The sequence below is a fragment of the Ahaetulla prasina genome, chromosome 5 (genome assembly GCF_028640845.1).
Source record: "Ahaetulla prasina isolate Xishuangbanna chromosome 5, ASM2864084v1, whole genome shotgun sequence".
Classification (NCBI taxonomy): Eukaryota; Metazoa; Chordata; class Lepidosauria; order Squamata; family Colubridae; genus Ahaetulla; species Ahaetulla prasina.
Window position 1 is genome coordinate 30978527 of NC_080543.1, and position 13475 is coordinate 30992001.

At 35.7% G+C, this 13475-nt stretch overlaps 1 protein-coding gene across 3 annotated transcripts in view; it reads left to right on the forward strand.

Moving 5' to 3' along the window:
* The window catches only part of NBEA (neurobeachin), a 417781-nt gene that overhangs the window by 182049 nt on the left and 222257 nt on the right, over positions 1 to 13475 (forward strand). For all 3 annotated transcript variants that reach the window (XM_058184768.1, XM_058184769.1, XM_058184770.1), the window contains one exon: positions 8612 to 8778. In XM_058184768.1, coding sequence (XP_058040751.1) covers positions 8612 to 8778 — 167 coding nt within the window. The remainder of the gene's footprint in view (positions 1 to 8611; positions 8779 to 13475) is intronic.

A 13475-nucleotide genomic window follows, 5' to 3' on the forward strand; every position in this document is an offset into this window, starting at 1 on the left:
AAATTGGGCACCAGCTATGTAGGAGAGTACTATAGGTGGAAGAAACAGAAAAAGAATCATTTTATACTATGTGGGAAAAAGCAGTGGTAAACTGCTCCTGTATTTTACCAAGAAAACCACATTAATAGAAAGACTGGCTTACTACTGAGGAAAAACTGAGGATCTTTTGGAATATAATGGTGTTTATGATGTGGGTAGTTTAAAATCTTTCCAGATGTCTGTTGCTGAGATTTCCATATAGGAAAAGAAAATCCAAAGATGCAAAGATAGAATTACAGTGGGAACATGAAATATAAGCATAAACTTGAGAAAGTTCAACATAATGAAGGGTGAAATGAATTGACTATGATGATTCACATTAACATCATAGACACTAGCAAATTGAAATGGATATTGGACACATCCAGTATTCCACTGTTTACTACTCAGGACATGAACAACAAGGAGCAGTATATTCAGCAAGGGCATAGCAAGAATAGTATTTGGCTACAATGCTACCAATAACTGAACAGTAACAATTAGACTTAATGAGCAATTCTGTAATATAACAATTATTCACATTTATATTCAAACCAATGATACAGAAGAAGAAGACGTTGATGAGTTTTATGAACAAATTCAAGTTTAAATTGATAGAACATAACGAACAAGAATAGCAAAGTTGGAAATATAAAGGAGAAATCTTTTCAGATACTACTAAAACCCAAAAAAGAGAAGCAGTGAACGGGATGTTAGAACAAACAATGGAAATTGCTAAGAAGAAAAGAGATACTAATGCCAAGACAGATAAAGTTTCCAGGAAAGAACAAATAATTTCAGGGAGCTCTTAAAGAAAAAAGAAGCAGCATTACAATAACATCTATAATGACACTGCAGATGCAAGCATATACAGAAAAATGAGACAAGCTTCTCAAAAGATTTCTGAATCCAGAAAGGGTTTTCAACTTCAAATTGACACCAATGGACTGATAGTAACTGATTCAACAGAGATTAAAGAAAGACAGAAGAATACTGAAATAGTATGTAATAGAAATTTCAACATTTTAAATGTTAGAAGATATTCCCTACTTACAAGAACTTCTCATACTTGAAGTTGAAGTTAGGTTGTTAGCACTTTCATCATTACCAAATTGGAAGGCTGCAGAAATTGGTGAATAGAATTTTTTCAAAGAAGAATAAAGATCTTAATCAAACTATGCCAGCAAATCAGTAGGATTACACTGGGCCCAACAGACTGGAGGAGATAAATCTGTGTTCCAGTATCAAAGAAAGAGTACTCAACAGAGTGTGCAAACTATTATAAAAGTAAATGTAAAGGTTCCCCTCACACATATATGCTAGTCATTCCTAACTCTAGGGGACGGTGCTCATCTCTGTTTCAAAGCCGAAGAGCACTGTCCGAAGACATCTCCATGATCATGTGGCCAGTATGACTCAATGCCAAAGGCGTATGGAACGCTGTTAGCTTCCCACCAAAGATGGTCCCTATTTTTCTACTTGCATTTTTTACGTGCTTTCAAACGGCTAGTTTGGCAGAAGCTGGGACAAGTAACGGGAACTCACCCCGTTACGCAGCACTAGGGATTCAAACTGCTGAACTGCCGACCTTTTGTCGTGTCCCCCTCCCCCTCCGACAACCGGGTCTGGGAAGTCTATATCAAGCGTGGCCATGAAGCCTCTGCAGCTTTGCCAAAGTCCTTTCAGATTTCTCAGGGCAGGCAGGAATCCAAGGTGTGACTTCAGCAAACCAGATGAGACTTTGCTTGACTCAAGGAATGCCAAAAAGCAGATCCTTTATATAGGCCATGGGGTGTGGCTCCATGACTCAGGACTTATCCAGGCCTGCCCCTCCCTTCCTTCTGCTGACGTTGCCTGTCAGATCTCCAGAAGCAGGGATCCATCCACTGTGAATTCCCTTCCTCGGGATCTGCTGCCGGCAATTCTAGCACGTGGCTGGCTTCGTGCTCACACGCTGTAGGAGTGAGGTTTGTTTGTTCATTCCTGACATTCTGTCCAGGCATGGTGCCAGGGCTGGGGGCTGGAGGCATGCCAGGCCGTTCCTCTTCATTATCAGACTCTGAATCTGATAGCAGGCCCGGCAGGAGGAGGGAGGGGCCCGGCTGAGGAGAGGAGGGAGGACAAGTACAACACCTTTCGATCGACAAGCTCAGCATCTTAGCCACTAACCACCGCGTCCCAATGCAAACTATTATACAATATCCTTAATTTCACATGTTGATAAAATAATGCTTAATGCTTATCTCCAACATTGTTTAGATTCCTATATGGAGATGCCAGATGTTCAAGTTTTAGAAAAGATTGGGGAAGAGCATATCATTATGAATGCATACTGAATAATTGAATAAACCATAAAATATCTCCAAAACAGTATTCATTTCATTAATTTCAGGAAGACTTTGAGTTTGTTGATTTTGCCAAGGTGTGGAATGTGTTTTTTACTCATCAAGGTATATGATATATAAGGATCGTTCAAGGCAAACAAGTTGGTTTTCTGCCATAATAGTTCCTGAGATCCTAAGCAACAGTCCTGAGAAACTCAAAACTATATGCAGGAACCACATTCAGGGCCATATGCTCTGGGATCATTTTCTTCCTCCACAGGATTCTTAAATAGCTCACACAGACACATATCACCCAGACTTCGACTGGGAAATTCCAAATGAGATCGTTGGAACTGTGAGCTTATCTGGACTTAATTTGATTCTGTGACTCCTGATTTTGTGATTCCTAACCACCCACCCCTTTTGGTTAAAGCTTTTGCCCTGTATAACTGCACTGAATTATAGTTTCCTGAATTATTAAAATATGCTATCAATCTAATGTCTTGTAATACAGGTTTTTAATATGCAAACATAGCAGAAATCTCTTTCCCATAGCAGACAGAATCGCCTTTTGACAAGATTCTCAATGTTTGAGAAAAACAGGAGCTGAATCCAGGCTAAGTTATTTGAAACTGTGTCTGTTTGAAAGCAATAGGATAATTGTGACAGCTGTTTTCAATGACAACAATGCATTTTTTGTTTATATTTCTATATTATTTTTTAACGTATATCCTGTGGATTTGTAGATATACCTCTCTGGGTAACTTAATTTGAAATGGAACAATCAGCAGCATCCCAATATACTATCTCTCCTCTACAATTGTGTTGGGGGAATTTTTTTCTGGAATGTTTTTTCCTACTGTCTTTGGCTTAATTCATGTTTCAAATTCCTTTTCTGCTAACAGAAAATTCTAACATCAATTTTGGTCCCATTCCATTGGACTGTAAAGAAAAATTTAAATATATATAATTGCATTAAAATGCCAGTGATTAAGGTTTAGATAGAAAGGAATTTGTTTGTTTGTTTGTTTGTTTGTTTACTCATTCACTCATTCACTCATCTCACTATAAAGATTGTGGTCTTACCAGTCATTAGAGAAGCCTTACTATTTACACTCCTGTCTATTCATCCTTGGGAGTTGACACAACATATATAGTATTGTATTTTGATGTCTTTCCTATTTTGTATTATATTCTGTAAATTCTGCCAAATAACAGTTTATCGTGATTGGTAGGATGGAAGAACTGTCTGTCTGTCTCTGTTGCTATTACTTGAACTATAAGTCAGTCTTCCTCCTTTAGTTTTTTGGCACAGATTAAAAACAGATCTTTGTCTTACATTTCATTCATAGATATGTATGGATATATGTATTTGTGTACAAACACACATACATACACCATACATTGCATTGCAAGCTTAGAATCTTATCAAACATATTCTAAATATTTTGACTTTAAATTTTAAAGATCACATTTGCAATTAAATGTATGTCACACTGAAGTTTCATACAGCTTCAGTGGTAAATAACATTTGATATTTATCAGAGCATTCTGCAGTAAACTTAAGATGACAGTAGAAGATTGAGTTATCTGCCCTTTGAAGAATTTATTGCAGTATAAGATCTGTCAGAAACGTAGACAAAATGAGAATATTCAATTAGATTCCAGCTTCAGTTAGCAAACACAATTTAGAATATTAACCAAATTCCCTTAAGGGGAAATCTTAAGTCAATTTTCTAGTGAGCAAACAAAGACATTTCTGAAACATGGGTTTCTTTAAAAATGTAAGTCCTTCACTTTTAAAAATATTACCATTTCATAATAAACAAAAATAGCTTTTTATAAAAATTAAAAATAGAATTTCAGCATATGAATAGCAAATATTTCAAATCACTCATCAATCCCTTGACCTCAAAAAAACAAAACAAAAAACTGCTCCACAGAACAGTGTATGTGTGTATCTCTCTCTCTCTCTCTCTCTCTCTCTCTCTCTCTCTCTCTCTCTCACTCACTCACTCTGTGTGTGTGTGTGTGTGTGTGTGTGTGTGTGTGTGTGTGTGTGTAAGTTAAAAGATAAAATAGAATACAGTAGCATAGATTCAGACCTGCTTGCCCATTGTCATCATTGGACTGCCCCCCCCCCCCGCATTTGCAAACAATGAAACAATATGTAATTCTTCTTTAACATAAGAAGGATAAGAAAATTTTATTTCATCATTAGTCCATTTTCTCTAAAAAGCCTATTTCACAGTTAATATCCATTCATTCTGTTAACTTCTATAATTGCTCAGAATGAAAAATGAAAAATTGAATTAACTGTCCAATAAGCTGATGAAATATTAACCTCATTACTGAACAGTATTATTGTACTAATTGGTGTTTCTTTCTACAAATAGGTAAATTGAAAAATTAACCCCTTGATGTCTGTGGTCTTAAAATACATTTAACTAAAACATATGCCAATCCTAATGGAGAAATGTGCAATGGTTTTACATTATTCAAACATGCAGTTTTTATTCTTTTTCATATTAAAAAACAAAATATACTTCACATTATTATGAATACAGTCGAATATGAAACAGATGGAGAATGCTTTGAGATACATTCTCAAAAGGGCCGTATGCTGACAATAACCCATTTTCTTTCTATCACCTCTTCCGGTTTCCCCCTCAATTCTCACATGTTCACTGAGTACAATTTATTATTCTATAAATTTGAAATTTAATGGCAAAATATATCAAGATTTATTTGTATAACCTACAATACAATTTGTTCACCCAATTTGCAAATCTATACATTATAATGTTAATTCATATCAATATTACCCACAAAGCTGCAACATTTGTTGAAATACTAGCACAACTGCTTAAAAGGCTTAACACAATGGTGCTGTTAAATTGCTACACATGATTGATAAGCAGGTACAAAAAAACACAGCTGTGGCCAAGATGTATTTATATTCTAATTCCAATAAGTGATCAAGATTAAAAAATGTTCGAACTTCTGAATAAATGCACTTATTTTACATGTTAGTAACATAATACTTAAGGGACGTGGAGGCTCAGTGGCTAAGATGCTGAGCATGTCGATCAAAAGGTCATCAGTTCAGCAGTTCAAATCCCTAGTGCCGCGTAACGGGGTGAGCTCCCAAAAATCTAAATAATAATGATGATGATAATAATAATAATAATAATAATAATAATAATAATAATAATAATAATAATAATTACTTGTCCCATCTTCTGCCAATCTAGCCATTGGCTAGATTGTAAAAAATGCAAATAGAAAAATAGGGACCACCTTTAGTGGGAAGTGTTCCATGCGCCTTTGGCATTTAGTCATGCTGGCCACATGACCACGGAGACGTCTTCGGACAGCGCTGGCTCTTCGGCTTTGAAAGAGAGATGGGCACCGCCCCCTAGAGTCGGGAACAACTAGCACATATGTGCGAGGGGTACCTTTACCTTTACCTAACATAATACTTAAGTTTTGAAGTCCTGACTTGAACAGTATTGGGAACAGGAACTCATTGATATATAAGCTTGATTCAAAGTCAACATGGATATTGCTCACATTTAGAAATTATGGGAAGGCAAAGAAGTTTAAAAAAATAAGTAAAGGTAGCTCTCAATTTATAACCCACAATTGAGCCCAAAATTTATGTTGCTAAGTGAAACAGTTATTAAGTGTATTTTGCCCCATTTTACAACCTTTCTTGCCACAGTCATGAAATGAATCACTGCAGTTGTTAAGTTAGTTATGTTTGTTAAGTGAATCTGGCTTCCCCATTGACTTTGCTTGTCAGAATGTCACAAAAGGTGATCACATGATCCTGGACACAGCAACCATCATAAATGTGAACCAGTTGCCAAGCATCCAAATTTTGATCACATGACCATGGGGATGCTGCAACAGTTGCAAGTGTGAAAAATGGTCATAAATCATTTTTTGCAGTGATGGAACGTCGAATGGACACCAAATGAACTGTTGTAAATCAAGGAATTTCTGATTTCCTTGATTTAGCATTTCTGCTTTGTTGACCATACATAGCTTCTGACAGTGTAGTCCAATTGTAATTATTTCTTTAAAAGATGGGTGTACTGAAAAATTGTTATGAAGACCAGGAAATAAGAGTTCAAATGGAATATGGAGCCACTAAATGCTTCTAAATTGGATAACCTCCTCCTAACCTTATCCATTTAACATCTGTAGAATATGTCATGAAAAATGCCTAAATAAAAGATATAAAAACTGGTATTATACCCAGTTTTCCCCAAAATAAGACATCCCCTGATAATAAGCCCAGTCGGGCTTTTGAGCACATGGCAATAAGGCCAAGTGCTTATTTCAGGGTTCAAAAAAAATATAAGTCAGGGTCTTATTTTCGGGGAAACACGTAATCATTGGTAAAAACATAACCTCAGATATGCAGCTAGTATAATGCAAGGAAGATTTTAAGGGCTTTCTTGTTGAAAGTAGAAAGAAAGTGCAGAACCTGATCAGCCATTGAAAATTTAAAAAGTTTTGTTTTCAATGTGTTTGTTTTACACATTTACACATGCAGAAGAAGAAAGATGGTAATGTAATAGGTAATATTTTAAATGTATGATGGTTGCTCTCAAAAAATAATTCCTATGCAACACCTATTTACAAAATGTTTGCCATGATAGATATGGCTAGTTACAAAATACAGAAGCCAAATTGAAGTTTTTCTTTGCCACCTATCTTAACTTATCTTCATCTCTTTTCTCCTAGTAAGATTTCATATACCATTTTATTTTCTAAGAATGCCTATGGAGCCTATATAAGACCCAGAGGCATTTTTTAATATAAAGCTAAGGATAAAGGCTGATAATTCACAACAGGTTGACATCTCATTAAAAAGTGAGTTTACAAATAAGAGTTCTTTAAAAAGTAGAGATAGAGCAGATAAACTAAGCATTAAGGGGGATGGGTAATGTTTATATTAGCATCTGTAGGCATCATATTACTTGATAGATTTAGAACCAATGATATAATATACTGATTCCATCCAGATTTTCATTGAATTATTACATATGTCATAATTTTGCCTTAATTTTCAGCAATATAGAAGAAACTTTCTAAATTTTGATACAAAAATATGAGACAGAAGATAAGGTTAGCATGTAATAAAAATGAAGAATCAGTTTGTAAGGAAGCATGAATTTTCGATGAATGAGATCTAGATTCTACATTATTTCTCCCTTATTGCTCTTCATATGCAGCAAAAAAAAAAATCTGGATTTTCATTTTCTAAAAAAAGAATCTTTTAATAACAAATGAAAAAAATGAGGGCTATTTGCAAGTGATCAATGCATTATAGTAATCCTTGTCAAGTTCACTAAAATATGTTTTATGTAAAATACATAATAAAATACTTTTTATATATGTGTGTAGAATTGTGTTTGTGTGTTTTAGAAACAATACTCCCCTCTTTTTTGCTTTCTATCAAGAAGAATCTTTTAAGAGTCATTGGGAATTGTGTGCAATGTTGCTGACACAGAAATCCTTGGGGCAAGCATGAATATTTTTCACTTGTACTCATTTTTGGATATCTACAGTATATCCTGTCTTGGGTAGAGCACATGTTACATTGGTTACTGGTCTATTTCCAGGTCAAATTCAAGGTGCTTCAGAGGTAGACCTATGAAACCCTATTTCATGAAACTCTATGTCAACCTATGGCATAGGACTGGGTTATTTGAGGGATTGCCTCTTTCCAGGTTCATCTCCCATCCCACCAGATCCAATAGAATGGGCATGTTATAGGATCTGTTGTCTAGGGAGATTCATTTGTTGGGCCCTAAGCACTCCACCTATTCTATCATGGCACCCACATTTGGAATCTTATCCTAGAGATGAGGTTGGCCTCATCAGTCCTAAGGTTTTGAAGGTCTCTCAAGACCTGGTTATGCCAGCAGGAGCGAGAAGTACATGGGACAGGTAACCTAGTGTGATATCACCCTTACTGTTAATATTTCTCCACCTATCAGTTTCTTTCTTTCTGTTTCATTTTTGTTTTTATAGTTAATGCTTTTTAATTATATATTCAAATTTATACACACACACACACATACACACATACATATTGCGTGTAAGTAAATATCTTCAGGTTTAGGAATAAACAAATTTTATTGTGTCCTATGCACAGTGTCAATGATTTTTTTTAAAAGAAAGGTTTAGCGAAAGTAAAAAAAAGCTTTAAGTTATTTGCCTAATGAAATCATAAACATTGCTTCTCTTTGTAGTCTCAATGTGCCCAATATGCTGCTGATAGAAGAGAAGAGGAGAAGATGTGTGATCATCTTATCAGTGCAGCCAAGCATCGTGATCATGTTACAGCAAATCAGCTAAAGCAGAAAATTCTGAATATTCTTACAAATAAGCATGGTGCTTGGGGAGCTGTTTCATATAGGTATGTTGTTAATTATATGCTTCTGATCTGGAATTTTGAATGGATGCGAGCAGTTATGATATAAATAACCTGAATCAATTCCTGTTCATGCAATTATTACATTGTAAGCATAATCTGGAATTTAACTGAATTGTAAAGTACTCCTTTAGCTTTCACTACTTCCTCTTTCTCTTTATGCTATCTTATTCTCTCTGATGAGCTCATTTCTTTCCTCATTTTTCTGAGGTGAGTACATGTGATAAGCTTCTTTTGTAATTTTGGCAAAAGGAAGCAGGATTTACTACAGACTGGGAGATCTTGTGAGCAGTATCAATATAATTAGTGAGCTCAAAGTCTATCAAAAAGATTGACCATAATTAGAAAATGATAGCCATCACTGTATGTTAATCTGGAGTAAAAGTACATTAACTTTCTTTGCAGATTGATTGATTGATTGATTGATTGATTGATTGATTGATTGATTGATTTAGTCACAACAATATATGTAAGTATCATACAGAAAGGTTATAGTATATAAACATATATATGAGTAAATATTAGGAGGTATAAGCATATATATATATATAGGAAGAAGAAAAGAAAAACAATAGGACAGGAATGGTAGGCACGTTTATGCGCTTATGCATGCCCCTTATGGTCCTTTTAGGAATGGAGTGAGGTCAATAGTAGAAAGTTTTAGGATAAAGTTTTTAGGATTATGGGAAGAGACCACAGAGTCAGGTGAAGTATTCCAAACACTGATGATTCTGTTACAGAAATCATATTTTCTGCAATCTAGATTAAAGCGGTTGACATAAAGTTTAAATCTATTGGTTGCTCTTGTATTATTGCAATTAAAGCTGAAGTAGTCTTTAACAGGAAGGACATTACAATAGATGATTCTATGAGTTAAACTTAGGTCTTGTCGAAGGCGACGGAGTTCCAAGTTTTCTAAGCCTAGGATTTCAAGTCTAGTGGGATAAGGTATTTTGTTGTTTACAGAGGAATGGAGAACTCTTCTTGTAAAATATTTCTGGACACGTTCAGTTGTATTGATGTCAGAGATATGATGAGGGTTCCAAACAGGTGAGCTGTATTCTAGAATTGGTCTAGCAAATGTTTTATATGCTCTGGTTAGTAGTGTAGTGTTTTTGGAAAAGAAGCTACGCAAGATTAGGTTTACAACGCTTAGAGCCTTTTTTGCTATGTCTTTGCAGTGGGCTTTGGCACTTAGATCATTTGACATGAAAACTCCAAGGTCTTTAATGGGATGGGGGTCATCTGTAAGGTAATGTCCATCAAGTATGTACTTAGTGTTTGGGTTCTTTTTTCCTATATGTAAGACTGAGCATTTGCTGGTTGAGATTTGGAGTTGCCAAGTTTTAGACCAAGCGGTTAGATGATCAAGGTCTTTTTGAATGATAGATGTATTTTCAGTGGTGTTAAATAGTTTAACATCGTCAGCAAAGAGAACACAATTACTTGAGATATGGTCACAAAGATCATTAATGTATAGTATGAAGAGTGTTGGTCCAAGGACGCTGCCTTGAGGAACGCCACTCTTGACAGGAACAGGGTTTGATAGAGCATTGCCAATTTTGACCACTTGTTGTCTGTTAGACAGAAAAGCAGATATCCATTTGTGAAGGGGTCCTGAAATGCCATAGGATTTTAGTTTTAGGAGTTTATCATGTACTACTGAGTCAAAAGCTTTGCAGAAGTCTATGTAGATTGCATCTATTGTTTTGCCTTGATCAAGATTTGTAGTCCATATGTTTTTACAATGGAGAAGTTGTAAGTTGCATGATAATTTTTTTCCTGAAACCAAATTGTTTATTGGAGAGTAGGTTGTTTGCTTCTAAGTGTGAGGTAATGGATTGGTTGATGATTGATTCCATGACTTTGCAGGTGACGCAGCATAGAGAGATTGGTCTGTAATTTTCGACTAAGCTGGGGTCTCCTTTTTTGAAGATAGGGATGACTGTGGCCAGTGACCAAAGTTTGGGAAGGGAACTGGTAGTGAAGGCTTTATCAAAGATTATTCCTAGGGGTTCTGCTATATTAGTAGAAAGTTTTTTTAAGAAGTAGGCACATAGTCCATCGGGTCCAATAGATAGCGATGGTTTTATGTTATGAAGAGCTTTTCCAACATTTTCTTCTGTGAAATCTATATGAGTTAAGTCATCATATTCATTGCTGGTACGTTTGTGGAATGTCGGATATGTGTCATCGCTGTTAACAAAAACTGAGCCAAAGAATATGTTGAAGAGGTTGGCTTTAACTGTTTCGTTATTGCATTCTTTGTTGTTAGAATCTTTTAGTGGTCGGATGGATCTTGTGTCTTTAAGTTTATTGTTAACAAAATTATAAAAGGCATGATTGGAATTTGTGCGCAGAAAGTCCTCTTCTTGTTTGGTGTGGTAATTTGTGCATTCAGTTTTTATTTGGTTGCATATATTTCTGTAGCAGATTTTGAAATTTGCTACATAGCCTTTTTTGTTTCTTTTCCAGAGGGATTTTTTTTTGATTGAAGCTTTTTTATTGATATGGGTAGTTTGCTTTTCCTGATCATGGATGTCATTTGTGGTACATATAGTTTAATGACTCTATTGATTTCAAGTAGGAAAACTCTATAGTGGTCTTCAGCGGTTATGCAGTTTGCAAACAGATTTTGCCAGTCCAGAAATGAAGATCGTTGTTTATAAGGTCGTAGTTGGCTTTTTTGAAGTTGTAGATGGGGATACTATTGTTATGACGATTTGAGTATGGACGTATATTGAGACGAAAATCAATCATGCAGTGGTCACTGTTGGAAAAAGGTTCTTTAATTTGTAGTCCATAAATTGAGTTTGGGTTGTTGCAGAAGATGAGATCAAGGCAGTTGTTGAGTCTTGTATTGTTAGTTACAAGTTGTTCAAGACCTAGGTTTGTAACAGCGTTGTATAGTGTAGTATGGATTGGATCAGTTGTACATTCATTAGTTATCCAGTTAATGAGAGGTAGATTTAGGTCACCCAGGAAGATGAGAGGGTATGGGCAAGAGGTAGCCCATGTTAGCAGTGAGGTTAGCATATTTGCATGGGTAATGTCATAGTCAGGAGCTCTGTAGCATAGTAAGAATCAAAGAGTGGTGTTAAGGGATAGGTCGCATACAATAGTTTCAGGGAGAGAAAGTTTATGTGCAACTTGAATATTTTTTAGATTCAGTGACTTTTTGTAAAAGGTAGCCACTCCACCACCTCTTCGGATTTCACGATCTGATCGATGAACTTGATATTCTTTGTTTGAGATAATGGAATCAGGAAGGGATGAGTTCAGCCATGTTTCACAAACAAAAATGATATCAAATGTACCACTGTTTAACAAGAGGATAAATTCAGGTAATTTGTTAACAATGCTTCTCGCATTTATCAATTTGCATTTGAGATCTGTAGAATTGGTGTTGAAGAGGTAAGGGGCGTGCATACCTAGTTTTGGATGTTGGTAGGTTGGAGGTTGTGTACAACAGGTGGTTGTATAGATGGTTGGATGGGTGGATGGATGTTTTGGGAGGTGAGTGTTTGGATGTTGGGTACTTGATTGTTTATTGAGATGTTTGGTTGAGTGGTTGGTTGGGTGGTTGGTTGGATGGTAGTTTGGCTGGTTGGTTGGATGGCTGTTTGGATGGCTGGTTGGGTGAATTGTTGGGTGGCTGTTTGGATGGCTGTTTGGATGGCTGATTGGATGGATGGCTGAATGGCTGTTTGAATGGCTGGTTAGGTGGCTGGTTGGGTGGTTGGTTGAATGGATGGTAGGGTGATGGGTACTTGATTGAATGTTGGGATGGCTGGTTGATTGTTATGGGTGATGGGGGGTTTGGAGGTGATTTTTTGATTGTAGGTTTTATTTTTTATGCAATCAGCACGATAGTCAATGTATAGGTTGGATTCACCGTTGTCTTGTCTTCGTTTAAGTTCTGTGCGAAGTTCACGAGAACGTATCCGTTGTAGAACTTCCGTAGAGATGGATGAGGAAAAATAATGGTAGTTCTGTAATAAGAAAAAATAAAGATACTCTTGAGTTGAGCTCAGCCCCTTCTGATTGCATCTATTTGGTGTCCTTGGTAGCATTCTTCTACATTGCCTTGTTTTTCCCAGAATTGTTTCCCTCAACTTCTCAGGCTAGCCAATAGAATTCTCAAGTGGTCACTTGAAATACTCACCAGGGCTGGATTTGCTTAGTTGTAATCGCCTTAGGTGCTGTTTCCTGAAGCCCAATTCTATAATCACATAAGCAAAGCTAGATTGATTATTGAGTATGTTTTGAAAGTTGAAACTTGCACTGCATTGCACAAATTTGTGGAAATCTGCAGAGGTGATAGGTAAGGAATAGCTTCTTAATTATAGCAACCAAAATTTTATAATCCTTTCCCAGAGAATCTTATCTAGTATTCCTATTAAGGAAAATAAATGAAGTCTGCTTTGTTTTAACAGTTTTTCAGGAACAGTTGATTGAGTTTTGTTTTGTAGTCATTTAATACTTAGCTATTTTTAAGAATAATGTTTGTATGTAATTATTTTTTATTAATTTAAGAAATATGACACATACAATCACATTTATTGTAAAAATAGTTTATAAAGGTACATGTACAAAGAATTAAAAGATGAGTAAATGTTTTAATTGAACATACTGATTTTTTTTAAAAAAACTCTTACCTTTAAAAAAAAGCCAATAATGAA